Source organism: Pleuronectes platessa, chromosome 12 (assembly GCF_947347685.1).
Source record: "Pleuronectes platessa chromosome 12, fPlePla1.1, whole genome shotgun sequence".
Classification (NCBI taxonomy): Eukaryota; Metazoa; Chordata; class Actinopteri; order Pleuronectiformes; family Pleuronectidae; genus Pleuronectes; species Pleuronectes platessa.
The window spans coordinates 14,252,958-14,279,334 of NC_070637.1; the positions used below are offsets into that span (position 1 = coordinate 14,252,958).

Here is a 26,377-nt window from a genome sequence, read left to right on the forward strand (position 1 = left end):
TCTATGTCTCTACATTGTGACTGCACCTTTACTGCCCTCAGTCCTCTACTCTAGCATGGCATCACTCTGGAGTACAGGACTGAGGGCAGTCCTCTACCCTCAGTCCTCTACTCATCAGAGCTGTTTGCAGACTGGATGCACTGGGGGACTGTATGTGTCACATAGAGCTCACGTTTGGAGGACAGAGTAGCTGTTTGTGAGCTTCGGTGATGTGTCTGCAGCACAAACAATGCCTCACTCAGGAATTTTACAGAGCCCGTGGTCTGAAGGAGACAGAGTGGGGAGGGTGGGTGTCGTCGAGGTTTTTCACTGACAGCAGCAGAGAAGAAGCGTTTACGTTGTGTTGAAATTTTATTTATTATATTATATTTTTTTATTTACAAAAATTATATAATAAAAAAATGCTGCTTTGCAGCCCTAGTTATTTTTTTATTTTGTATTGTTTAACTTTGACCACATTAGTTTTCTATTCTAACTCATAACAATTGTAGCAACAGCTGTCTATATACAGCAGGATTTACTTTTTAATTTGGGATTTGCTACAGACTATTATTTGATTACTTGAAAAACCAAAACAAGCCACAAATCACTTTTAGCCTAATCCAATAAAACTTTCACATTCATGTGTTTTTTTCCCCCTCTGCAAATCCTGTTTCATCTGTCCGTGCTTGGTTCCCAGAAAATGTAATACATGGATTATGACCCTGTGCGTCCTCGGCAAGAAGACAAATGATGCTGAAGTCTGACATCACATCAGCAATGTCTTTCACTGAGGTTGTGTAATAGGACGTCTAGAATTTCACAGAGATGGATCATATTTTCACATGCAGGAGAGCATCAAGGTCTCCAGTCGGAAATGTGTCCTTGAATGAGGTTAATCCAATGAAGAAATGCTGCCTGGTTACACATCACTACAGGTTTGTTGCATTTTTGTTGTAACAACTTATTCTGAAATGTACCCAGTGTCTTCCTGAGTTGTGTTTGTCTATTCCAGTCATTTACCATAAAATAGATTCAATGACAAGACCGTGTTCTGTTCACCACTGTTTATTAGAGGGAGAAAGTGCACCATGAGACAACAGTATAAACATTCATTGCTTAGACAGGTGGGGGAAGGGTGGCTAATTATTTTAGCTCTCAACACATTGCTTTCATTTCTGAAATAAGAAAATAAGTAGTTGTCTATCAAATACCTGAAACTTAACACGCTCGCATTGGAGGAAACATGAGGGTTAAATTAATATGTTATCCAGATGCAGCACAAATTACACCGGCAGAGAAGTATGCATTTTATTAAATGTTGTTTGCTGTGGTCTCTGTGGGTCACATGCACGTCCCCATGATGCTTAGAGAGGCTGCTCGGAGAAAGCAGTGTAAGTCTTCACACGTGCAAAGGAGAAGGGGGTGTACATCCTGTCCAGGTCAAACACAGTGACAACCGCTTCCCCGGTCAGCCTGAAAACAGGATTCACATCAACTCTCAAATAAACAAGTGAAATAATTTGACTTATCCACAATGGCGGGTGCTACTGTTTCTTACTTGTAGGTGTTGTGGCAGGAGTGGTGGATCCACACCAGCTTATTGGAAATCTGGCGCCCCCCAGAGGACAGATGCAGTCCCAGGTGGAAGATGTGCTCAGTTTCGGTAGCTGGGTTCCGCCTGCAGAACCGATTCTTCTGAAAGTCTCCTTTCTGTAAAAAAAAGTATGCAGTTTAAAACGTGAGCCATAAACTGACAGATAGTGTTTTTTCCTTTAAATGCTTCTTGGAAAACCTAGAAAAAGGTGAGTATTAACGTATAAAGGTGAGTATTAACGTATTACAGTTTTTCTCCAATGCTTTGGCTCATTTCTCGAAACAGAAATGACATTCACAGAGCTCTAAGTGCAATTGGCAAAATAGCCCATATGGTTCAGCACAACTACATATATCACCTTCAAGAGGTCATATCTCACCCAAAACAGTTAACTCAAGTTTCAAAACCAAATCATTTTCTCATATAAATAGTCAGTGCCCCCAAAACGAAAAGTTTCTTCTAAAATGCTGTGGCTCATCTCTCAGAAAAAAAAGGACATTCTCAAAGCTTTAAATACATTTGCCAAAATAACATAGATGGTTCAGCAAAACTCCTTAGCACACCTGCAAAAGGTCATATCTCTCCCAAAACAGCAAACTCATCAGTCAAAACTAAATCCTTTTCTCATACAAATAGTCAGTGCCCCCAAAATGAAAAGTGAACGTCCCTTTGGCATTGTTTAAACACTACAGGTCAAAATGTTTAGATGTTTTGTCAGTATGGCAGTGGACCATAGAAATATTCCTCATGTGCACATTTCAATCTTGGCTCAGTCCTTTGACACTGAATGATTACAGTAGATGTTTTCTTTCCAGAATATTATGTGTATCAAACAGAAAAAAGATTAATTCAAGGTTTCACATAAAATACTTTATTGAACTCATACTGCCATGGAAATTGTTACAGTAATTGCCATACATTGTGCTTACAGTAACAGAAAATGTGTACAGCACAAATAATGTGTCAAACAATAAGCACATCAAAACTAAAATTTGGCATAGTGAGATATGACCTTTTGAAGGTGATCTATGTAGTTGTGCTGAACCATATGGGCTATTTTGCCAATTGCACTTAGAGCTCTGAGAATGTCATTTCTGTTTCGTGAAGTGGGCTAAAGCAATTGAGAAAAACTGTAAACTTACTGTGTGATTGGTGATCAGATGTGTGAAACTCAACCTTGATTACTAAAGTTCTAGTTGCACCTGAAAATTAAGCCGATGATCAAAGATATCCTTATTACAGTATATACCATGATGTGTTTCATGGTATTATGTGCCTGTACGATTTTGACAGTGGAGTGAACTATTGTGCAGGTGATGATGTACACAAGGAAATTATGCCAACATGTTCTGCAGAGAACAACCACTTGACTGAGAAGCGACAGTCAGTTTTGACCAGCAATATGGAAGGCGGGCCGTTGGAGGGGACCGGGTACGGCGGTCGGCGGCAGCGACTCTGGACGCGTGTCGGGCCCTTCTCGCGGATCACCTCAGCTACAGCGCCCGCTGGGGGAACCCTCCGTTTTCGCGGGGGGGGCCCCTTCCGGCGGTGCGCCTCGGCTGGCGCCTAGCAGCCAGAACTGGTGCGGACCAGGGGAATCCGACTGTTTAATTAAAACAAAGCATTGCGAAGGCCCACGGTGGGTGTTGACGCGATGTGATTTCTGCCCAGTGCTCTGAATGTCAAAGTGAAGAAATTCAATGAAGCACGGGTAAACGGCGGGAGTAACTATTGGCACTCAAAACAGGTCAATCGGTTTTAGATCGGTTAAAAGGTCCTGTTTTAAATGATCCTTGTGGTATTTTGACCAAAATATGTTACAGACATTTCAATAAGACCCCAAAGAACCATATCAAATGTGATAAAATGGGTATAATATGTCTCCGTTAAATAGTTAAATCAAAGATTGTTTCATAAATCTGGTTCAATTTGTGCTCATTAAAAGGTAAGAGTAAGAAAGGGCTGAAATAATTTAAAATAGTGCTTTTTAATACATTTAGAAATTATATTACTAACTATATGTATTATATGTACTGTGTTAGTCCATAGAGTGTCATTTTGGTTGGTGGTGTGCCCCAGGATTTTGTAAATGTAAAAAATGTGCCGCGGCTCAAAAAAGGTTGAAATTCACTGGCTTAGAGTATGTATATATTTATTCTCACCTCCTCCTTTTTCCTGCAGACGACAGCAAAAACTTTGGTTTGATTGTCTGCCTCCTGTGACAGACGGAAATGACCGACCAGAAGAGAATCCATTCTGTTAAATGAACAACAATCGTGCAAAAAAAAAGAAGCTGGCATTTAATAAATATATAAATATTTTTTTTATGTTGCAACTTGCATTCTTGCTGAGGTAGTAGAAAACAGAGAGGGTCTGACCTAGTGTTCCTGGTACGCAAGCGAGGAATGATGGACAGAGGGACCTCAGGGGTGGTCAGCATCATGACTTTGCCGTCAGGGAAGAACCGAAGGTACCTAAGAAAAGAAAGAACAATTAGCTTAGATATCTATTCAACTTACAATCAAAAGTAACGATTAAAGTCAGAAACGTGTACCTGTAGTACTCAACATGGTGCACGGACTTGTAAAATCCATCCAGTGATTCCTCTCCTTGACGCATGTATGATGTCTTGCTGATATACACACCTGTGAAAATAATATGCAAAGTTCAACATCTAGTCATAGCTACTCAGAGGATGAACAGTGTAGTAATAGTTGAACAGTAATTTATTAGTGCACTGGCAGCACCATTTGCCCATATTAACCTATAGAAGCAACATCAACACACAACATAAGTGCAATATTAAGAAAATGCTTACGCATTTGATTTTCCTGTGGTTGTGTTGATCATCAGTGTTAATAAAGTCGGTTCTCTTCAGAGCAACCACATTCGAAACTGCAGCTTCGCACTACATTTCAGACATGGATATATGATGCACTAGTTTGCATTGAGACATATATTGGTATATTGGGTTATTAATCAGTATTGGTCTCATAAACTATGACGGAGCAGAGTCTAGATTTGTATTTGATATTCATTTTGCTTCATTACCATCAAAACGGACGTGTGGCCTTTGCAGAAACATTTCCCTCCAGGAGTTGAAGGGAACAAGTTTGGTGCAGTTCCGTCCCCACAATCTTAAACAGGCTGATCGCCACAGCTCAGGGTCTCTGGAGAGAAATTAAAAGTGAAAATACAGTTGTAAAGATCGAGTAAACCTAAAAGAATATACACATAAGTGGCTTTTAAGAATAGAAAAACTGACATCCTAATTATCTGATCCCAAATCAACAGTTAGAGAGGCAAACTCTTGAGAAAAGCAAGCTGTTGGTCAATAAAATGTTGCACATTTAATCTACTATGACAGCGGGGCTCACCTTGCACAAATATAAAAACCCCGGCAAACCAAAGAGAGCTGCTCCAGGGCTCGCATGTCCAGATCACTTGACACAACCCAACGAAATATGTACATCAGGATTTCCCGCGGCAAGGCTGCAGTCAGATAAATCAGGAAATGATTATAATGAATACAATTTTAGAATGACTTGTTTACATGTTTTCAATCTTAGAAAACAGCGGGGGGTTTTCTTTACCTGAAATGTGCATCCGAGTCATTTCCAACTCAGGAGTGCAGATCTTTGGAAATGAGCTTTCCAAGGTGAATTGCTGCTCAAAGTAGGCAAGTAGATCTTCAATCTCACCTTCAACATCACTGTCCTCCATGCTGCAACAAATTTAATAATATGCTCAGTTTCAGAAGTGAGATTTCCCCACACGATATCACTCAATTTCCAGACATGAGCCAGAGCATGGAACAACCAGTTTGATGTGGGTGTGAATGAGTCTAAACAGATTATCCAACCTGTGACTGTTCAACTTTAGAATCTGATTTGCTAATGGCTTAAAATATAGGATTTCAGCATTTAACACAGCTATTCTGTTAGAGATAATAATCTAAAAATGAGGATGAATGGTATAAGTATTTATCGTCATAACTATATGCAATGATGCATACCAAACCATATTTTTGGCCATAACTCAATGGAGTTATGGCCAAAAATATGGTATGTAAAGTCACAATGATTTTGACTCTAATTAATACACCCTTGAGTGTAACCGGATATTTCTGCCAAATCTGAAGGAATTCTCTTGAGGTGTTCGAGATATCTCGTTCATCAGACCAAAAACAAAATCGAATCAGTTCATCCATGAGTCCAAGTGTTTGTACCAAATGTTAAGGAACTTCCTCAGTATTCCTGAGATATTTTGTTCACAAAATTGCGAGTGATAAAGAAATGGACTAACAAACAAACAAACATAGCGCAGACCTTTCGATGCGTGTTGAAACATTGCAGACTCAGATTAAGTGAATTAATAGATGATAAAAAAGGCAGCTTACTATTTTCCTCCAACTAAGTCGGCATCCAGAGGACGGCTGTAGTTGATTTTGAACTCGATGTCAGGCACAAGCTGCATGGCCATGCGGTAGAACTTGATAGCTGTGAGTTAAGACATCAATTCATGAACAGGGAAAAAGATGCAACTGAAAAGCTCAAGAAATATAACTCACTTTTTTAGATCTTTCATACTAACTTTACGAAACCATTTGAATCGATTTTTAACATTCTCATCTATTTTCAATGGCTATAACCACTGAATGAAATCGTTCACATTTAATCCAAGACAATGACTGATGGTTAGAAATAACTGTGTTTAAAAAAATATATATTTTGTGGAATTTTCCATGAGCTGATGAATTAAGTATAATAATAATAAACGTTATTAAGGTAAAAAACATAGTTTACAAAGTGCTTTGACAGCTGATTAAAAATAGATAAGATAAACCATCAGCAGGATGCAATGTGACCCGGAGGCCACACAACCACGTTTAGGTGGTTGCAAACAAGGTAGTGTTCAAATTAAATGAATTAATACAGAGCTTTGTCACATGAAAACTTGAACACATAATGGCACAAATATGACAATTAAAATACATCAACAAGTAAAATAAAAAGGTTGGGGGAAAAAATGATAAAAAGGGTCAAAACAGGACATCACATCACATGAAAGCAAGTCTATAAAAATGGGTTTTAAGAAATGATTTAAAAGAAGTCCCTGACTCTGCAAGCCTTTGCACTATGGGACTTGTTCATTTCTAAGGAATCTGTCCTCTCAAACGTACCCTCATAGACAGCTCCATTCTGCTCTTCCTGAACAGCTCTCAAGAACAGCTCTGTGGCCTGAGGGAAGATGACTCAGCTCAGTCATTCCAACAGCACTGGGAATTTCAGTTGCAGCACTCCACAACACACAAAGAGATGGACCTAAACCTTAAGAAATTATTTATCAACTTACTTTCTCCTCCAGAGCCTTCTCTTGGCTCCTCTTCAGACCTTTAACTCGCAGCAGTCGGTCACTTGCTGCGGAGTTCGGTTTGATTTCGGACATCCACTGAACTCTGAATGCATTGAGCTCCTGCAGCAACACATTTTAAACTGTCAAAAAAGTCCTGAGCTTTATGGTTCTCAGCATTGCTTCAGCAAGAGCTGTTTCTGAAGTGAAAAACTGAGAATTGATTCATAAAACAGCTCAAGAGAGGAAAGGTATGTCATATCCGGAAGGGCTGAGACAAAGCTGCAGTTTGTACATTTATGTTAGATAAAACATTTTAGAAAATAGAAATGAAAATGTTAATCGGATGTCTCACCTTAACAGTCGAGTCATTTGAACCTTCATCTTCATCCTCAACTGTACTTCCAATATCTGCTGCGTCTTCTTCAGCCTTTACAACAAAGAGGTGAAGCATAAATTAAATTCATCCAACCCGTTACATTACATTTAACTAATTCACTTACTACTGCAGTTGTCTGTTTATCTCTGTATGTGTTGGGTTTTCTTGCACATGAGGTCGCAGTTAAATCCACTAAAAAGTAAATGTGTTGCAAATTAAGGTTTGTTTTTAACTCTTGTGATGCACATCTAGCTTTTATTATCAGTGTAACATGTAGTTTCGTTGTCTACTGCACAACCTAGCCACTCGACATTTCAGTGTGGTGTATACATGAAGATACATCGCCCAATCCTTCAATTATTATCACAAATGTAAGATGAGGCAAATAATGCAGAGAGGAGTCAGGCATTATAATGAATGTAACAAAGTATATTAAACGCAAATCTGTAAAGTACAACTTTTCATGATACTTTGCTAATTTAGTCCAAGTTAGTAAATATATAAGTGGTGATATGGAATTAAAACGTTTCCACTTTTAAAGCTCAATCAGTAATTATATCAGTTCTTAAGCAAGATTTTTTTTTTACAGATTAATCCATCATAACAACAATATACTTTAAAAACGGAATTGGGAAAAAAGGGCAATTTCTCTGTATCACCGTTTACAGCTCAATCAATAAATGTATCAGTTGACAATAAGCTGATAATAAGCTCCACGTCAATCAAAAAGCTGTTTACATATTAATAATAATCCAATAATAAGAAATGTACTATATAAACACTATGAAGGAAACCGTGTTTGCTTTAAGGACATTGCCTTGAAATACCTTCAGTTCCTGATTATTCTCCCAGCTTTGTTTCTATTTTTTTTCTTTTCTTCCAATTGAGGACTTTAACATGTCTTGGAGTAAATGTAAAGTGTTGTACTAGTGTTTTTACTCCAGCAGCTTATGTGTTGTACTTGTTCAAAAGCTGTTGACGTTAAAAATAGCTCGGGAAGCTGCTGTGGTAAATGCTGGCAAACAGTGAGTAGCTACACACGGTAATGCTAGCATCTTAAACTAAATTAACTATTTATCTGCTACAGACTCGTGAGTGTTGTTTACAAAATGGACTGGTCTCAAAGTTGAGGTCACAGAAACACAAACACAGTTTGGCGATTAGCTGTTAGTTAGCGGAGGCACGTCGAGCACAGGGAACTACAGGTGGACACGCAGATGACGCTAGCTACTTCGGGCTAGCTCGCTAGCTCGCTGGCTAACTAGTTTCCCCGTGAATAACAAGGTGAAAGCGCGGTGACCCACCATGGCGGCTCAGTCTGCAACTCTGGGTCTGCTCTCCTCACACGCGATCGATACTAGCGTCTTACAGGTCACGGTCGGAGAAGCGAACAACACTACGGACAAATTTACGAGCTCGCAGGAATGCAGCCATAACGCTGAGAGGCCGCGAGCTTCACAGGAAGTCAGGCCGAGAGTGAGGAAGCTAGAGACGGAGAGGAGAAGGGGGGAGTCGGGAAGAGGCGCCGTGCTGTTCGTCAGGAGCTGCACTGTTCCTATCTCCGCTTAAATAACTTCCACCTCACTGGGCTGTCACTCGTCCAGGAAACGATGCTGGGAATAAGTTTGTGTATTTCGAGGACAGGACAGAAGAAGGATTTGGAGTCTGGATCCGGCTGGAGTAGACATCTCTGTTGTGTGAATGGATCAACACATGCAGGGGATGAACATGGATTGTCGCTGTGTAATGGAGAACATGGGGCAGTTTAACATTTCAATTACAGCGACCGATGCAAGGACAGAAAGACTTGTGAGAATGCTCCTCTGCAGCAGTGAAATGAGAACATCAACAATCACAACAATTAGTGCTGACTGATACATGATATTACATAGGACGTTGCACCATAATATAGGGAATGAACATCACAATTAATCTTATAGGGATGAAGGGCAATGAAGTTTCTTGAAAAATCTGAAGCTTCACCCTGGAGCATCATCAAGCTCCGATAATAATTTTGACCAGATTTGATCTGTTAAACCTGGAAGGAGAGTTTACGTGAAAGTAATGAATTTAAGTGTCCTGTTCCCACTAGGTGGCGCTATGACCAAGACTGACATTTGGACTGTAGATGTTGTCAGGCCTGGACTTTATCAAACATTTGAAATCTCAGAAAGATCTGATGATGTAAGGCAGAGTAGAAGTTGCATTATCTACAGAAGTTAAATAACTTTGATTTTCAAAACTGTTAAGGGGCGGAATCAAGCCACTTTGTTGCTTCCATGCCTGACACACATAAAATCTATACATTTCCATCCAATAAAATCAGATACCACAACGGCACATTAAATGTAATGTTTTCAGGCTTAATTGCGATGTTATGGTACTTTTAGTATAAACATCTGCATTATTAACATACAAAACAGACCTTTACAACAAAAGTAAATAGTAAAATGCTCTACAATCAGCCTGGACACACGCTCATTTAAGACTATTTATGAAACATGGTTTAATTAAACCACTGCACAGGTGGTCAAAAAGAGCAATTTATCAGCCTTGCTTCAGTTATTCATGTGTTTGCCACTTGTTGTCCTGATTTTCCACAATGCACTTATTGACTTATTAAATATTTCAGCTGTATTGTTTGTTTATGGCCCCATACTGAATAGATCATGAAGAAAAGCATAATATGTGTATAAAAATGGACGATGCGTTTCCACTTGCATTTTGAAATCAAGCTAAAATATCCTGTATAAAGAAACTGCTACTTTATTATAATAATAATAATAAACTTTATTTATAAAGCACTATTTAACAATGTTAGAAAGCACTACTCAAACCCTAACCCAAAACGAGGCAGTTGTCTAAAAGTACATCAGCCACGAAAGAGACGAATCAGTACAATTTATAAAACAAATATTGATCTGATGATGAAGTTCTGAGCCAAAGTGCACAGCAGCAATAAGGGGATGGAGCCGCGGTGTCAAGGTCCGACTGATACAAATGCTCGTCTGTGAGCCTCAACTGACACTCATGGTGTTTCACCCTGTTTTTACTACAACAAAAAAACAAATCAAACCCCTTGTACATGAGAAGAACTACCTAAAATTACAAAAACAATTTTCACGAATAAAATATTGAATGTGTCCGTAAAATATCATCACACTGGTCTTCCTTTACATTCAGAAAAAAATCCAAATACTCTTTATGGTATATTGAAACACTTTTGGACCTTCTTCCTATCTGAGATTTGACAAGGTGAATGCAAAGCAAGATTGAATCCTCCCTCAAGTCTCTCGCGTCTTCGTAGTCTTTTTTTTTTTTAATATCGTGCTATTTATCAATGTCTTTCATTCAAAGGAGTTTAACTGCGGCCTGCATTTATAATGTCTAAACTGAAACAGGCAAAGAGCCAAATGTCATATTAGATATTCTTTTGAATACCGGACTATTTCATGCCGCACAAGGTGTATACATAGAGAAGGCAGATATATGTTTCCGCTCCTGTTGTGTCTTTGGAGAGCTGTGATTTGTTGGGATGAAACCGCGAGAAAACAACGCGAGAGTTCAATAAACAGAGGGCCTGTCTGAACATCTACTTGTGTGTACATGTGTGTATGTGTGTACGTGTAGATGTGTAGATGTGTGTCTGTTTAGATGTGTGTGATAGACCGAGGTTGCGCTTATGATCGCAGTGAGCAGATTATTCCGCTCAGACATTTCACCACAGATGCTATGTGTTGTTGTCGATGTGACGAGAGGAGGGTGAGTGATGTGTGTTGATTAATTAGTGAGGAAACTGTTCAATGTAAAATATTGTATTTTTTTAAAGCATCAGAGCCAAAACATCTTTACCACAACAGCGATGCGGTCAGGGATCTGCTTCCGCTGACTGTGCAGAGCCATCGTTCGAATTCTAACTTAGCACATCTGTAGTGTTATCGCCATAGATGGTTATCGCACCCAAAAGCACCGAAGCTAACGGAGTGGAGGACCTTTAGTGCTAATTAACCGTTACGTTAGCTTCCTCTCACTATCTTAACTAGAAACACGGCTGCTAACGTTAGCTACATACGACCCAAACATGACAGAATATCAATACCATGGTGGTGGTGGAGGAGGTCGAGGCTGTTAGCTTGTATTGCTTTAGCAAGCAGGAGCTGTGATAGCTACTTAACGTCTGTAACGTGTGCTACAAGACATTTTAGCGTAAAGATGTTTACTGCTTAGAGGACCACTGCAACGTTTTTCATCCTCATCTCTATGGAGGCAGCAGTTTCTTTTAATTGTGTTAAATCTGTCTGTGCATGTGTGTGTGTGTATGTGATTTGGGCTTTTCCTTTTAAAACAAGTAGGATCACCTCATTGGTAACTAGTTGATTCCACATATTCTCCTTCATTGAAAATAGATCAAAAATCGGGGACTATGCAAATCCCATCAGAAGTTGACGGGTCCAACAAGATGTCTTCTACTTTACTGAGGATAGAGTCCTGAGTGAATTACACATGTGCTAAGTGAGCAGTGGGTGTGCACCGGAGACTTCACACATCGGACTTCATATTGGATCATAAACTAACTGTGATCTCACTCCACCTTAAAATCAAGGATTGAAGTAGCCTCACCTTTTCTGCAGATTCATGTGAAAACAACATTTTAAGTAACATAAAGCAAAAATAAATTTGGATTATGGGGAGGGGTGGGGCTTTAATTGTCTGTGTTATTCTTTGGAGTAGTGTCCTGATCCTTATCCCCAATCCTTAATGCTAGCACCAAAACTGTGTGACACTGAAAACTAGAGCACGTTAGAGAGAACATGGTCCAACAGTCCCTTGAAATTCAATCAAGCTGCACGGAATTGTACATGTTTACATGGGCAGCAATATTCCCACTATTAACCTCATTCTGAACATTCTATCTCTAACCTTCTCAGCTGCAAGGAGGAAAGTCCATGACACCATGAGCCCTCAAGCTCTGCCCGTGGTCTTCTGCTGTTGTCACAGGAAAATCTGGTTGCATTCAGCAACAGGAAACGAACACGTCTCTTACTTTCTGCCCAGTTATCATCTGCCTCCACACACTGCTATGGAAGGACAAGCACAATGAACAGGTACACCTCCATCAGACAGCTCGGGGATGGCACCTACGGCTCGGTAATTCTTGGCCGCTGTCTGGAGTCGGGAGAACTAGTTGCCATAAAGAAGTAAGTATCTGGAAGTTGTGTGGGTTTCACTGCGATCTGCAATACGTGATGATGTTCTGCATCCCATTGTGTATTGTTTTTCTCTGAAAACCAGCGGCCTGTTTGAAAACATTGCGGGGCGTCTTCCTGGGTGTCAACAATCGTGGGCTTTTGTTTTATGTTTCTTAAGACTTAAAGGTTCAGTGTGTAAGATTTAGGTAAAGGATCTTTTGGCACAAACTGAATATAAAATAATCACTACGGTGTTTCATCTCAATTGTAAAAAAAATTGTTTTCTTTGACCTAAAATGGTCCCTTTATATTTAAATACATAGGAGCGGGTTCTTTCTAGGGAGGCCGCCACATTTTTTACAGTATCCCAGAATGGACAAACTAAACACCTTTTGAGTTTTTATGACAACTGAAGGTTTCCACAGGTTCTCTTTCATGTTTGGAAGGGGATGGTGAGGTGAGGGGTACGTAGCTGCAACTTGAAACTTCACCACTAGATGTCATTAAATTCTACACACTGAACCTTTAACAGCAGTTAAACAAAAGATTGATCTGCAATTTAATGTAATTTCCAACAAATTGCTTAACCGGAATGCTCTGTTTTCAGAATGAAAAGAAAATTCTACTCCTGGGAAGAATGCATGAACCTCCGTGAAGTCAAGGTGAGTTTATCTTTTCTATATTTTTTTAACAGTTTATACACATAAGAATAGAAAAGCAAAAATCTGCCCAAAATCATCTTAAGGGAGTTCCCTGTTCTAGAATCATATCAACAGCTGATGTTTCATCTTTACTTAAGAGACTCTAGTCCATATTTACTGAGCATATAATTGATCAAGTTAATTTAAGTTTTGTATGGGCCTGTATTCATGTAATGTTGATCTGGCTGGTCAGTCTTGGATTCATTCTCCAGGTGTAGGTATGAAACATCACTGTGGTTTGCTTTATTATTTGTTATATTTTCTTGGTGTCGACTGTATATTTATAAATAACTTCATGATAACTTGATGATTTTTAGATAATTTACTGACGATATGTTCAACTCTCTATGTTCTGGCCTCAGTCGTCAAATGTAGTAAATCAGCTTTCTGTTGTTTCTTCTCACACCACCTCAGTATGTTACCGTCTAAATTTCCTCGCAGCTCAGAGTCACACAGCAGCTGAGAGAGTAGAAGGTGATTCTCGTGTGCTGTTGAGTTTTCAGCCCTGGTTCCCATCCCCGGCCCACACACCCCCTTTCCCGGAGCTTTACTTTAAACGCAGCCCAAAAAACGTGTAGAACATGCTGGTCCTTAGAGTTCCACTGAGTAGATTATAATTACCGCATGATGTCACACCATAGTATCTCAAACTCCCTTTCCAGCTTTTCCTCCTTACTAAAAACATAGCATGGTTAAACCTTTATCATCCCAGTGCATGGGAGCAGTGTACCGAATCTCCATCCTGCTTTCTATTACTTGATTTATTTCCCCCCTTTTTAAACTGTCAGCATAAACCCTACCATTGCAGCATTTACCCCCAAACTACACAAGCCATGTTTTACCAAGAGGCATTTGTTTTCTAGTTGTAAGCTGCTTTTGAATGTGCTGCAGTGACTTGTGTGTATTATCCAGCATGGTTAGATTTCGCTTTTTATTTCTACCATTCATTTTTTCTTTATGCGTTCCACACACTCTAACACAACCTCTCGTTTACCTTTTCAGTCCTTAAAGAAACTCAATCATGCGAATGTGATCAAGCTGAAGGAGGTAATTCGAGAAAACGACCACTTGTACTTTATCTTTGAGTACATGAAGGAAAATCTATATCAGCTAATGAAAGACAGGTTAGTAAAGCTTTTACTATTTGCATTGTTATTTCTACATTTATAACTATATTTGGTAAATGCTTAACGTTGCATATCTGATTGAGTTTTTGTTCTGTTTTTTTGAGGGCAGGGCTCGTCTGTTTCCTGAATCTGCAGTCAGAAACATTATGTTTCAGATACTGCAGGGGCTCACATTCATTCACAAACATGGTAGGTTTGTGTTAAGATTACGGAGTGTGGCACAAATAAAAAATTTATGTTCTAAAAAATGTACATGTTTTCTTTGTTAGGGTTTTTTCACAGGGACATGAAACCTGAGAATCTCCTGTGCATGGGCCCTGAGCTGGTAAAAATAGCAGACTTTGGACTCGCCAGGGAGATCAGATCTCGACCGCCTTACACAGATTATGTGTCAACTAGATGGTGAGTGAACATAGCCAACTCATAATTTGACCTAAATGAAAGCATGTGCAATGGCTGAGCGCATTCAAGCCTCTGCCCCAACTCTTCTTCTGACCAGGTACCGAGCCCCTGAGGTGCTCCTCAGATCCACTTCCTACAATTCACCCATAGACCAGTGGGCGGTTGGCTGCATCATGGCGGAGCTTTACACCCTCAGGCCTCTTTTCCCAGGCTCCAGTGAAGTAGACACCATCTTTAAGATTTGCCAAGTTTTGGGCACGCCAAAGAAGGTATGATGAAACACACTGCATTGGAATCTCACTTATAAAATATGGTCCAGCTTCAGGTGAATAGAGGAGTTGTATGTGGAGCATGAGACGGCATACGTTCTTTCCTTCTAGAACGACTGGCTTGAGGGATTTCAGCTGGCAAGTGCCATGAACTTCCGTTGGCCTCAGTGTGTTCCCATTAATCTGAAGAGTCTCATCCCTAATGCCAGTCCTGAAGCCATCCATCTGATGACCGATCTGCTTCTGTGGGATCCCAAGAAGAGACCAGCTTCTGCCCAGGTACAGTCTGACCTGCAGTTGAAACATTTTAACAGCTGAACATAGACACACGAGACAGACACACAGCTGTTCTTTGTCCAATTTGTTCGTTTGTCTATCTTTTCAGGCTCTCAGGTACCCTTACTTCCGGGTAGGCCAGGCTCTGGGCACCCCTCAGCAGATCCTGGAGCAGGGCCGACCTCAGCCGTGTCTTGTGCCGCTGCAGGCTCCATCACAGTCACCACATCAGCAGCAGCAGCAGCAGCAGCCCCTGCTACTCAAGCCCCTCCCCCCCACCCAGCCGCCACCTCCCAACCAACACTGCTCCCCCTCCAGGCCTCTCCAGCAGATCCAGCCGTCCCCTGTATCTGCAGCCGCCCAGGCGGCACTGTACCACCGGCACACGGAGATGACGCGAGCACAGCAGCCGAAGCACATCCTGAAACAGGAACAGACTGAAGGGACTCCACCCAGCCATCTACCTTATATCGTAGACAGAAATCTGCAGAGCAAGGTGAGTCTGGGCTTGGCATAGAAACATACAACTGGCTGTTATACTATTTACTGTACCTGTCAGCCTCCAATTCCAACACAAATAAATCAGATCAAGTTGCTTCTTCCAACATGTAATTTTGCATATATCCCTCCCATGCACGGTTGGTGTTGTTGATGTTCTCCTAGCAAACCCGAGAGGAGTCAGAAAATGCCAACCTACTGAGCTATCAGCTGAAACCTAAGGGAGGGCGTCGCCGTTGGGGCCATGGCACCGGTCACCATAAAGGTGAAGACTGGGACGAGTATGAAGAACCAGATCTGACATCAATAAGTATACTGGGGAAAAAACCCTTCTCCACAGAGAAGTCGAGGCAGGAGGAGGACGCACTGAGCAGGTGAGGTTATGATCTGTCTTCAAGCCAGATTCAATGCTTTAGTAATATAATGCATGAACACAACACAGGATCCTGACTGCCCTCTGTCTTTCAGATATGGAACTGTTCTGGATTTCAGTCGACCCAGCGGAAAGGAAGATGCACCTTTAAACCTGAACAAGACTGCAGCCTATCAAGAGCCATCAAGAACGGCCTCTGCCAAACAACATTACCTGAGGCAGTCCAGATATTTACCTGGTAACTTACTCTATCTTTTATGAAGTTTCTTAGCAGGACAAGGAGCCTTCGCTAATAAAAACAAACATAACTTTTAAGGACTCAGTTGATGGACGCTTTATTTCACTTATTAATGACTCACCCTTACCTGTTTTATTTAATTATTTATTTCAGAGGAAAATATAAATATTAAACCTTTTATATCTCCTGTCAGGCATTAGTACAAAGAAGAATGTCGCCATTAATGCCAGTAAAGACTATAGTGGAAGCCATCTTTGGGGAAACAGTGGTATTCCGTTTGGAGGGACTCTGCCGAGCAGAGGAGCTCATGGTGAACATCACAGACATCTTACACTGTCACATCCACTCATCGTTCTCACTTTTCACTGTGTTCAAGTTTAACAGATCTGTATTTGCTTTAAATATCAGGTACAAATACGATCCCAGGTGGATACATACCATCGTTTTACAAAAAAGACATTGGTTCTGCTGGTCACAGAGGACATCAGGGTCCTTCAGAGGAATCAACAGCATCAAGTGAGTGAACAATTTCAAGCTGTGAGCTTCTGTGATGCTATTTTAACTGTTATAAACTATTTTAGCTATCCAGCCAACAAGGAGTCTCCCCTAGGTCTTGCCGTCTTCATTGATCATTGTGTATTTATCGTCATTTTAGATTATGCAACATGGCGGTCTGGCCGGAGTCAGATTAACACCTCTGCCAACATGCCGCTGGCCAACAAGAGCAACCCGGGTCTGCTGCCTCGCCCGCCCGTCCACACAATCCACGGGCGACCAGACTGGTCTGCCAAATATGGACACCGCTAGTGGCCTCGCTGGAGCTCCGATCTGTTCGGCGCTCCCAAGAACTCTTTCACCTCCAAAGAGTAGGCCTAGTTATTTTGTAATCCAAAAGTGTACATACATCTTACACAGCAATAAACTTTGTTTCATGATGTGTACCATGGATGTTGTGTGTTGTCAAATATCTCAAGTTGTGCGTGTATAGTATGTGTACAGCAAAATGCAACTGGCCAAAATTTAAACCCCGGGTCTTTCTTCTCAGTGTTTTATTTTTTATTTTCTATCTCTGTGACTTACACTGTTATTCTACAGAGTTGACACCTGTACCTTCAGTTTTTTTTTTTTTTTTAATCAGATTTATTATTGAATACTCTTCACCAACCTGTTTACATTATAAATGCATATTGTAACATTACGAAAGTTTCAGTGTGACTTGTTTTTGGTCAAACTCATTATTTTGCGTCTGTACAGTTCAGCCATTTTTTTTTACTTTCCTGCTGTATTGTTTCATAATGGTCAACTTGTAGCTATTATTTGCGCATCCTGTGTTCGAGATGAAATCCAAGGCCGGGCGGTAATTTCAGTCAAATTAATGCAATGTTGCCATGTTTATGAATCTGTTTACATTTGACCAGTAAAATGATCCATGTTAACACATTTTATTCCCTCAGCCAATCGGAGTGTGATTATTGAACAGCCAGTTATTGATTGTGATTAAATGTTTGACTGAGTGTGTGAATATTTTTTTATTAATTATTATATAACAGTCCATTCTCCACACCTCGCTCAGTGGCTGTAACAGGGTGAACACAGGAGGGGCAGCAGGATTAATCTGCTCCGAAAGGTTCATCCAGGTCACTGTTAATCCTATACGTGCAAGAATATAGTGATGCAATTATTCTGATTATTTGTGCCAGAGTCAAAAACGCAATACAATGAAATCTGCTTTTGACTATATTTAGTATATATTGTGATTTGAAAAAAGACAGAGGCTCTAAATTCATCGTACATCATCACAAGTTAAATTGTTTTACAGTCCTGTTATGGTCAGTCTTGCATCACATGGATTTTTATATAAATTCTGTGTACAGAAGATTACATTGTACTGAATGGCCGAGAGGTATCTGCATCTAAATATGGGGGGGGGGGGGGATTTGTTTTAGTAGAAATAATCACATGATTGCAGTGCAGTCACAAGGCCAAAGACAAGAAAGGGTCGCTCTATTTGCTTACATGGCACAAGGACACAACCCACAAGAGCAGCGTTCTAATCCATTTCAAGCGCTTCATCATTGGCTCCCTCTTCTGGAGCCACGTGGTCTAAACCAACCAACCAACCAATGACAGCCTCTGTGTGTTTTCTCAACTTTCACCGGATTTTTTTATCCTCTGAAGGAATAAAGTTATACAACAACTCACACTTTGCTTCCATCGGCCACTTCTCCCACAGCTGAACTCAGTCCTGCTCGTGTAAGTCTGCTGAACTCAGATTTAAAACGTGCACCCTCGTGTTCAGGCAGTTTTATCTCTAATTAGTGTTTTCTCCTTTTTGTTCATTTCTAGCTTCACAGATTTGTTATCCCCCCTAAAAACCAAACCATGGCTGGAAAAGTTGTGCTCACCTACTTCAACGGCAGAGGGAAAATGGAGTCGATCCGCTGGCTTCTGGCTGCAGCGGAGGTGGAGGTAAATAAACCTTTCTTTGCTTCTATTCCTCTAGTTTTATCGCTTTTGAAGTAAAAGCAAACAAACTTCTGTTGCATTCACAGTTCGAAGAGGTTTTCCTGACGACCCGGGAGCAGTATGAGAAACTCCTCAGTGGTGAGTTGTTTGCATACAGCTGATTAAAAATAAAAAGTAGTTTCTGTGTTTTCCAAATCAGTGAGAGTTTTCAGTGAGTTATTTTATTATTAGCGCCACCTATCGGCTGGAAAACACGCCTCTCACTTTATTTTAACTATAGCATGTAATCAGATGAAGGGTTTTACTCAATGGATGTCTGGATCAGCTGAGACTATTTCCCACTGTGTTTTTATTTATTTATTTTATTGTGTATGGGATTTCAAAGAAGAACTCTGTAGATTATTCGACCCCTGCTTTTGAGTCAAATTCTGTCCAACCCATAGAGATATGTTTCCTTTACACTTTAATTCAACCAAAGAATCACCAGGTTTTGTCAGGTATTGGTCCAACAATAGACACAGTAACTCCTCTGTGTGCTCAGACCAAGCGTCTTTTAATGGGAAGCAATCTTAACAACCTTTTGAGGAGATAATCTCAAGTATCGTGTGATGCTTAAATTCACAGATACAGTGCACTGGGTGACTTAGTGTTTTACCGCCCTGTGTCCCCTGCCTCTGTGTCTTCTGCTCTCCAGACGGAGATCTCATGTACCAGCAGGTTCCCCTGGTGGAAATAGACGGTATGAAGCTCATCCAGACCAAGGCAATCCTGCAATACATCGCAGAGAAGTACAATCTCCACGGCAAAGATCTCAAAGACAAAGTCATGTATGATCCCCTCGTTCCTTAATGTATTTCCTTATTTAATGTGTGCTGGGATGTTTTTACTACATGGATGAGTTATGGTAAAATGTCGATGCTTCTCCTCAGGATCAACATGTACTCAGAGGGAATCATGGATCTCATGGAAATGATAATGACGCTGATTTTTGTCACGGATAAACAACCCAAACTGGACATTATTGAAACCAAAGCAAAGGAGCGCTATCTGCCTGTGTTTGAAAAGGTACTAATACACCTACTGTATATCTGAAACACCACTGGGTGCCAACCTCTGCCACAACAGTCCCCTTAGGAAAACACATTTAAATGAACTAAATCCAGGTTTTTACCTTTGCACACACTCATAAATATCAGTCCTATAGTTATGAAAATCCTGGATCTGCAGCAAAATTGAATGGCTTCTTCCCTGAGCCACACTGCATCCTTCTACCCAGTTTCATTCTGATCCATCCAGTAGTTTTTGCGTAATGTTTCTAACAAACAAACAGCAAGCAGACAGGGAGTGCAAACAAAACCTCTTTGTCGGAGTTAATCATCTCAGTTAAAATCACTTAATGATATAAAACTGGCCCGTTGATCATTATATGTGATTGTTTATGATAATGAGATGAGCGTCTCTGCCGAACTCTCTCAGGCTCTGTCTGGACCTGTGTACCTGGTGGGAGGTAAACTGAGCTGTGCAGATGTGCAGCTGATGGAATGCACCCTGATGCTGGAGGAGAAGTTTCCGGCGATCCTCGCTGACTTCGCCAACATTAAGGTAAATGTCGCACAACGTTTGAGCCAAGAGATAACAGATAGATAAAAAGTGTTACAACTAAATCTGAATTCTGCGTTACAGTCTTTCCAGGGCAGGATGAGCCGGGTCCCAGGCCTCAGCAAGTTTCTGCAGCCGGGCAGCCAGAGGAAGCCGCAGCCAGACGACCTCTTTGTGAAGACGGCCATCGAGGTGTTGAGACTCAAGTTTTAATTTCAACAAGCTTTTGTTGAACATCTGGGTCACACCTCAAACATCTAACGACAAGTAGAACAGACATATTTATGAATTTATATTGAGATGAATACTGCACTGAGGCAAAAGCACAAATCCACTCGGTACCATAGGAAATGATGTCGTTATTTTTTATAACAATCAGTGAATTAAATGAAGTGAAGATGCCACTAAATAAAGAATCCATTTCTGGACAACATTTGAGAAGCTGCCGTTTCTTTTCTTTCTTTTTCTTATCAAACAAATGGAATATCACGAGACCTGCTACACAAAAAGAAAATCATAATGTTAAGAATCAAACTCACACTAGCTATAAATAAAAATACATTGAAATCATTTCCCCCTCAATGATAAAGAATATGAGAATTCACGAATACACTTAAGTAATTTGAATATTTCAGTTTAATATCCTGCAGCACAAAACAGTGGTAGTGTAAACTGTAAACTGCAAAGACAAACAATAACACCCACAAATGTCCTGTACATCTGTTGTTGCGGGTGGAAATCAAAGGAGAGGAGTCGTCGTTCTCAAGTTGAAGTCAAGCAAGTTTATTCAGAGGTCACAGGTCAGGAAAACGCGGTGTCCAGCAATTGAACATGCATGGGTCTCTAGTTCTACGCAGGAGGCTGCACAGGAAGAAAGACGCTTAAACAGAGTGCGCGCATAGATTATATATTGATATATTGGGCGTGACAAGGGTTCTTCTTGGATTGGTCGAAACAAGATGGAGGCTGCTGCATCTAGACGGGACAGTGCCTCATCCTCTTGGAATGTCGCGTGATGAAGATGTCGTACGTGCACTCCGTTGTCATGGTTACCAGAGGTGATAATGTTGCTGTATCAGTGCAGCTGCGTTAGTGTGCTATCTGGGAGAGATTGTGGGCCAAGGTCTACTCACTGTCTCTGTGCGAACTGAATCAGGGAGCTGGGATGTGTGATATAAAGTGTTGACTATGAGTAAAAGGTATAAGGAATGTGTGCGAATATGTCAATATGTGTATGTGTTATGTACGTGGTGTATATCAATACTGTTGTGCTGCTCGACTGTGAGCGAATACATCAGTGTATAAATTAAACAATATAAATTCATAAGGTTTACAAAAAAGGTTTGATCAGCGGAGAGATTAATTACAAAATGTTGAACTTAAGTCTGGTTTGAACACCCGGCCCTGGAAGCTTGTATAAGGATTCTGGTCCCATGAAACTTAACACTGATCATGTATTAAAGCAGGTGATGGTTTGACTGGTTTTAACTGTTTTTTAATGTAGTGAGTGATCAGAGTTTTTCAGTATTTTGTGGGAAATAATAAAATCTAGAAAATAAGCTTCAAATCCCATTACTGATGGTTTGGAATGAACTCTATCAAAACACGACACATTTAAACATCACGCTGTCGTGTCAGTGCTTGTTATTACACTTAGCAGATGACTGGGGCTGACAGGGAACCATGTTTCCTTTGTTCATTCAGAGGCCGACAGTGTCTCCTCAGACTGGTCGGTGTTGTTCATGCACTCACGCGATGATCAGGAGCAAAAGTCGAAACACCATTAACAAACTGCAAGAAGAAAAGAGGAAAGGCCTTTTATTTACAGTCTGTGTACAGAAGATTACATTGTAACGTATGGCTGAGAGGTCTCTGCATCTAAAGGTGGGGGAAATATGTTGTTAGTTTTAGCAGAAATAATCAAATGATTCCACTGCAGCCACAAGGCAAAAGACAACAAAGGTTTGCTCCATTTGCTTATATGGCACAGCCCACAGGAGGGCGGGGCTTCAAGTGAAATGGGTGGCAGAGTGAACACTACATAATGTGTGGTGAGATCACATGAGTGTTAGGGCCAGCCTAAAATTCATCTGATATTTAAAGAACAAGATTATACAACAGTATGTAGTTCTGGAATATCAACAAAGTAGCTGGTTCATCCAGTATCAGACTGTTTTTTATAATGAAGTATAAAAGTCATATTTATAGATGTAATTGTCAGAAATTGTAACAGCAACATACAATAATCATAACAACAACGATTATGATTATGTTAACAATATAATTGCACTAATTGTATATACATACATTATGAAAAAACTATTATAATTACAATAATCATTATATACAGATGATAAGAAGCCCTGTTCTCCTGCAACATGTGACCCCCCCCCCCCCCCCCCCCCCCCCCTTGGTCACATAGTCACATGAAGATGAGGATGTCACTGCAAATGAGGAGGTGGAGAGCAGGTCAGAGGTCCAGAGTAGAGCTGTGTTTCACAGCTACACATCTCGCATAATAAATCTGTAGCAGTGTCCTGGTTGGTGAAACAAATGTCACTTCTTATCTTACTGTAGTTCTAAAATACCGAACTTGGATTTGAATCGAAGCTCACGTTCCCTGTGTCACCTCGAGCCCTGATATCTAACCAATGGCGACTGAGTATCTCATGGGAGAAGTTTTTGAATGGACAAGCGTGCTCACCGCTTTCAAGCACTTCATCATTGGCTCCCTCTTCTGGAGCCACGTGGTCTAAACCAACCAACCAATGACAGCCTGGGTGTTTTTTCTACACCTTCACCCTTTTTTGTATCCTCTGAAGGAACAACTCACACTTTGCTTCCATCGGCCACTTCTCCCACAGCTGAACTCAGCCCTGCCCGTGTAAGTCTGCTTAACTCAGATTTAACATTTACACCCTCGTGTTCAGGCAGTTTTATCTCTAATTAGTGTTTTCTCCTTTTTGTTCATTTCTAGCTTCACAGATTTGTTATCCCCCCTAAAAACCAAACCATGGCTGGAAAAGTTGTTCTCACTTATTTTGACGGCAGAGGGAGAATGGAGTCGATCCGCTGGCTTCTGGCTGCAGCGGAGGTGGAGGTGAATAAACCTTTCTTTGCTTCTATTCCTCTAGTTTTCTCGCTTTTGAAGGAAAAACAAACAAACTTCTGTTGCATTCACAGTTCGAAGAGGTTTTCCTGACGACTCGGGAGCAGTATGAGAAACTCCTCAGTGGTGAGTTGTTTTCATACCCTTTACCTCAACCAAAGAATCACCAAGGTGTGTCAGGTATTTCTCCAACAATAGACCAAGCCTCTTTCAACGTGAAGCAATCTTAACCTTTTCAGGAGATAATCTCAAGTATCACGTGATGCTGAAATTCACAGATATAGTGCAATGGGTGACTTAATGTTTTATACCCTGTGTCCTCTGCCCCTGTGTCTCCTGCCTCTGTGTCTCCTGCTCTCCAGACGGAGATCTCATGTTCCAGCAGGTTCCCCTGGTGGAGATAGATGGCATGAAGCTCGTTCAGACCAAGGCGATCCTGCAATACATCGCAGAGAAGTACAATCTCCACGGCAAAGATCTCAAAGACAAAGTCATGTATGATCCCCTCGTTCCTTAATGTATTTCATTACTGTGTGCTGGGATGTTTTTACTACATGGATGTGTTATGGTAAAATGTTGATGCTTCTCCTTAGGGTCAACATGTACTTAGAGGGAACCATGGATCTCATGGAAATGATAATGACGCTGCCGTTTGTCAAGGATAAACAACCCAAACTGGACAATATTGAAACCAAAGCAAAGGAGCGCTATCTGCCTGTGTTTGAAAAGGTACTAATACACCTACTGTATATCTGAAATAGCACTGGGTGCCAACCTCTGCCACAACCGTCCCCTTAGGAAAACACATTTAAATGAACTAAATCCAGGTTTTTATCTCTGCACACACTCATAAATATCAGTCCTATAATTATGAAAATGCTGGATCTGCACCAAAATTGAATGGCTTCTTCCCTGAGCCACACTGCATCCTTCTACCCAGTTTCATTCTGATCCATCCAGTATTTTTCGCGTAATGTTGCTAACAAACATACAAACCAGCAACAGACAGGGAGTGCAAACAAATCCTCTTTGACGGAGTTTATCATCTCAGTTAAAATCACTTAATGATATAAAACTGGCCCGTTGATCATTATATGTGATTGTTTATGATAATGAGATGAGCGTCTCTGCCGAACTCTCTCAGGCTCTGTCTGGACCTGTGTACCTGGTGGGAGGTAAACTGAGCTGTGCAGATGTGCAGCTGATGGAATGCACCCTGATGCTGGAGGAGAAGTTCCCGGCGATCCTCGCGGACTTCCGCAACGTCAAGGTAAATGTTACACAATGTTTGAGCCAAGAGATAAAAGATATATAAAAAGTGTTACAACTAAATCTGAATTCTGCGTTACAGTCTTTCCAGGGCAGGATGAGCCGGGTCCCAGGCCTCAGCAAGTTTCTGCAGCCGGGCAGCCAGAGGAAGCCACAGCCAGACGACGCCTATTTGAAGACGGTCATGGAGGTGTTGAGACCTAAGTTTTAATTTCCTGCAGCTTCTGTTGAACATCTGGTACACACCTCAAACATCTGACGACAAGTAGAACCGCCAGATCTATGAATTTCTTTTTCGATGAATACTGCACTGAGGCAAAAGCACAAATCCACTCGGTACCATAGGAAATGATGTCGTTATTTTTGATAAAAATCAGTGAATTAAATAAAGTGAAGATGCCACTAAATAAAGAATCTATTTCTGGACAACATTTGAGAAGCTGCAATTATTTTATTTTTTTCTTATCAAACAAATGGAATGTCACCAGACCTGCTACACAAAAAGAAAATCCTAATGTTAAGAATCAAACTCAAACTGGCGATAAAGAAAAATACATTAAAATCATTTCCCCTTCAATGATATAGAATATGAGAATTCAGGAATACACTTAAGTAATTTGAATATTTCAGTTTAATATCCTGCAGAACAAAACTGTAAACGGCCACTTTCAAGACAAACAATAACACCCACAAATGTCCTGTACATCTGTTGTGCTGCTCGACTGTGAGCGAATACATCAGTGTATAAATTAAACAATATAAATTCATAAGGTTTACAAAAAAGGTTTGATCAGCGGAGAGGTTAATTACAAAATGTTGAACTTAAGTCTGGTTTGAACACCCGGCCCTGGAAGCTTGTATAAGGATTCTGGTCCCAGGAAACTTAACACTGATCATGTATTAAAGCAGGTGATGGTTTGACTGGTTTTAACAGTTTTTTAATGTAGTGACTGATCAGTGTTTTTTAGTATTTGGTGGGAAATAACAAAATCTACAAAATAAGCTTCAAATCCATTTACTGATGGTTTGGAATGAACTCTATCAAAACACGACACATTTAAACATCACGCTGTCGTGTCAGTGCTTGTTATTACACGTAGCAGATGACTGGTGCTGACAGGGAACCATGTTTCCTTCGTTCATTCAGAGGCCGACAGTGTCTCCTCAGACTGGTCGGTGTTGTTCATGCACTCACGCCATGATCAGGAGCAAAAGTTGAAACACCATTAACAAACTGCAAGAACAAAAGAGGAAAGGCCTTTTATTTACAGTCTGTGTACAGAAGATTACATTGTACCGTATGGCTGAGAGGTCTCTGCATCTAAAGGTGGGGGAAATATGTTGTTAGTTTTAGAAGAAATAATCAAATGATTCCAGTGCAACACCAAGGCCAAAGACAACGAGGGTTCGCTCCATTTAACTACATGTCACAACCCACAGGAGGGCGGGGCCTCAAGTGAAATAGGTGCCAGAGTGAACACTACATAATGTGTGGTGAGATCACATGACTGTTAGGGCCATCCTAAAATTAATCTGTACGATATTTAAAGAACA

At 40.7% G+C, this 26,377-nt stretch overlaps 4 protein-coding genes across 5 annotated transcripts; 3 read left to right on the top strand and 1 right to left on the bottom strand.

The window, feature by feature from the left end:
• Positions 1–1,031: 1,031 nt before the first annotated feature.
• Positions 1,032–8,815, bottom strand: fbxo9 (F-box protein 9). 2 transcript variants are annotated; one of them, XM_053435947.1, is made up of 13 exons: positions 8,612–8,815; positions 7,284–7,358; positions 6,932–7,051; positions 6,759–6,816; positions 5,976–6,075; positions 5,170–5,300; positions 4,954–5,068; positions 4,628–4,746; positions 4,131–4,221; positions 3,955–4,050; positions 3,739–3,792; positions 1,541–1,692; positions 1,032–1,455 (listed from the first exon to the last, which is right to left on the bottom strand). In XM_053435947.1, exons 1-13 carry the CDS (start codon positions 8,612–8,614, stop codon positions 1,451–1,453), a joined length of 1,119 nt encoding a protein of 372 aa, XP_053291922.1. In that variant the 5' UTR covers positions 8,615–8,815; the 3' UTR covers positions 1,032–1,450. The 2 variants fall into 2 exon arrangements, with proteins under 2 accessions (XP_053291922.1, XP_053291921.1); XM_053435946.1 differs by having other exon boundaries at positions 3,739–3,832; positions 8,612–8,814.
• A 2,063-nt stretch (positions 8,816–10,878) lies between these two features.
• Positions 10,879–17,894, top strand: LOC128453183 (serine/threonine-protein kinase ICK). The gene is made up of 14 exons (XM_053435927.1): positions 10,879–11,069; positions 12,236–12,505; positions 13,104–13,158; positions 14,200–14,321; positions 14,434–14,513; positions 14,594–14,726; positions 14,824–14,995; positions 15,107–15,274; positions 15,381–15,767; positions 15,935–16,143; positions 16,238–16,380; positions 16,574–16,690; positions 16,789–16,896; positions 17,036–17,894. Exons 2-14 carry the CDS (start codon positions 12,405–12,407, stop codon positions 17,185–17,187), a joined length of 1,947 nt encoding a protein of 648 aa, XP_053291902.1. The 5' UTR covers positions 10,879–11,069; positions 12,236–12,404; the 3' UTR covers positions 17,188–17,894.
• Positions 17,895–18,471: 577 nt separating this feature from the next.
• On the top strand, positions 18,472–20,878 carry LOC128453218 (glutathione S-transferase A4). The gene is made up of 7 exons (XM_053435976.1): positions 18,472–18,633; positions 18,727–18,849; positions 18,933–18,984; positions 19,541–19,673; positions 19,776–19,911; positions 20,323–20,448; positions 20,530–20,878. Exons 2-7 carry the CDS (start codon positions 18,763–18,765, stop codon positions 20,656–20,658), a joined length of 663 nt encoding a protein of 220 aa, XP_053291951.1. The 5' UTR covers positions 18,472–18,633; positions 18,727–18,762; the 3' UTR covers positions 20,659–20,878.
• Positions 20,879–23,173: 2,295 nt separating this feature from the next.
• On the top strand, positions 23,174–25,254 carry LOC128453207 (glutathione S-transferase A4). Its single transcript, XM_053435960.1, has 7 exons — positions 23,174–23,329; positions 23,423–23,545; positions 23,629–23,680; positions 23,917–24,049; positions 24,148–24,283; positions 24,699–24,824; positions 24,906–25,254. Exons 2-7 carry the CDS (start codon positions 23,459–23,461, stop codon positions 25,032–25,034), a joined length of 663 nt encoding a protein of 220 aa, XP_053291935.1. The 5' UTR covers positions 23,174–23,329; positions 23,423–23,458; the 3' UTR covers positions 25,035–25,254.
• Positions 25,255–26,377: the final 1,123 nt, after the last annotated feature.

Excerpts from the sequence above, each read along its gene's own strand:
- fbxo9 (XM_053435946.1), bottom strand. Across the intron at positions 5,301-5,975 it reads GACTTAGTTGGAGGAAAATA|CATGGAGGACAGTGATGTTG; the intron begins GTAAGCTGCCTT and ends AATTTGTTGCAG. Across the intron at positions 4,747-4,953 it reads GGTTTTTATATTTGTGCAAG|AGACCCTGAGCTGTGGCGAT; the intron begins GTGAGCCCCGCT and ends ATTTCTCTCCAG.
- LOC128453183 (XM_053435927.1), top strand. The coding sequence starts at position 12,405 with ATGAACAGGTACACCTCCATCAGACAGCTCGGGGATGGCACCTACGGC. Across the intron at positions 15,275-15,380 it reads AGAGACCAGCTTCTGCCCAG|GCTCTCAGGTACCCTTACTT; the intron begins GTACAGTCTGAC and ends CTATCTTTTCAG. Across the intron at positions 16,691-16,788 it reads GCCGAGCAGAGGAGCTCATG|GTACAAATACGATCCCAGGT; the intron begins GTGAACATCACA and ends TTTAAATATCAG.
- LOC128453218 (XM_053435976.1), top strand. The coding sequence starts at position 18,763 with ATGGCTGGAAAAGTTGTGCTCACCTACTTCAACGGCAGAGGGAAAATG. Across the intron at positions 18,850-18,932 it reads TGGCTGCAGCGGAGGTGGAG|TTCGAAGAGGTTTTCCTGAC; the intron begins GTAAATAAACCT and ends TTGCATTCACAG. Across the intron at positions 19,912-20,322 it reads ATCTGCCTGTGTTTGAAAAG|GCTCTGTCTGGACCTGTGTA; the intron begins GTACTAATACAC and ends GAACTCTCTCAG.
- LOC128453207 (XM_053435960.1), top strand. The coding sequence starts at position 23,459 with ATGGCTGGAAAAGTTGTTCTCACTTATTTTGACGGCAGAGGGAGAATG. Across the intron at positions 24,050-24,147 it reads GATCTCAAAGACAAAGTCAT|GGTCAACATGTACTTAGAGG; the intron begins GTATGATCCCCT and ends GCTTCTCCTTAG. Across the intron at positions 24,825-24,905 it reads CGGACTTCCGCAACGTCAAG|TCTTTCCAGGGCAGGATGAG; the intron begins GTAAATGTTACA and ends TCTGCGTTACAG.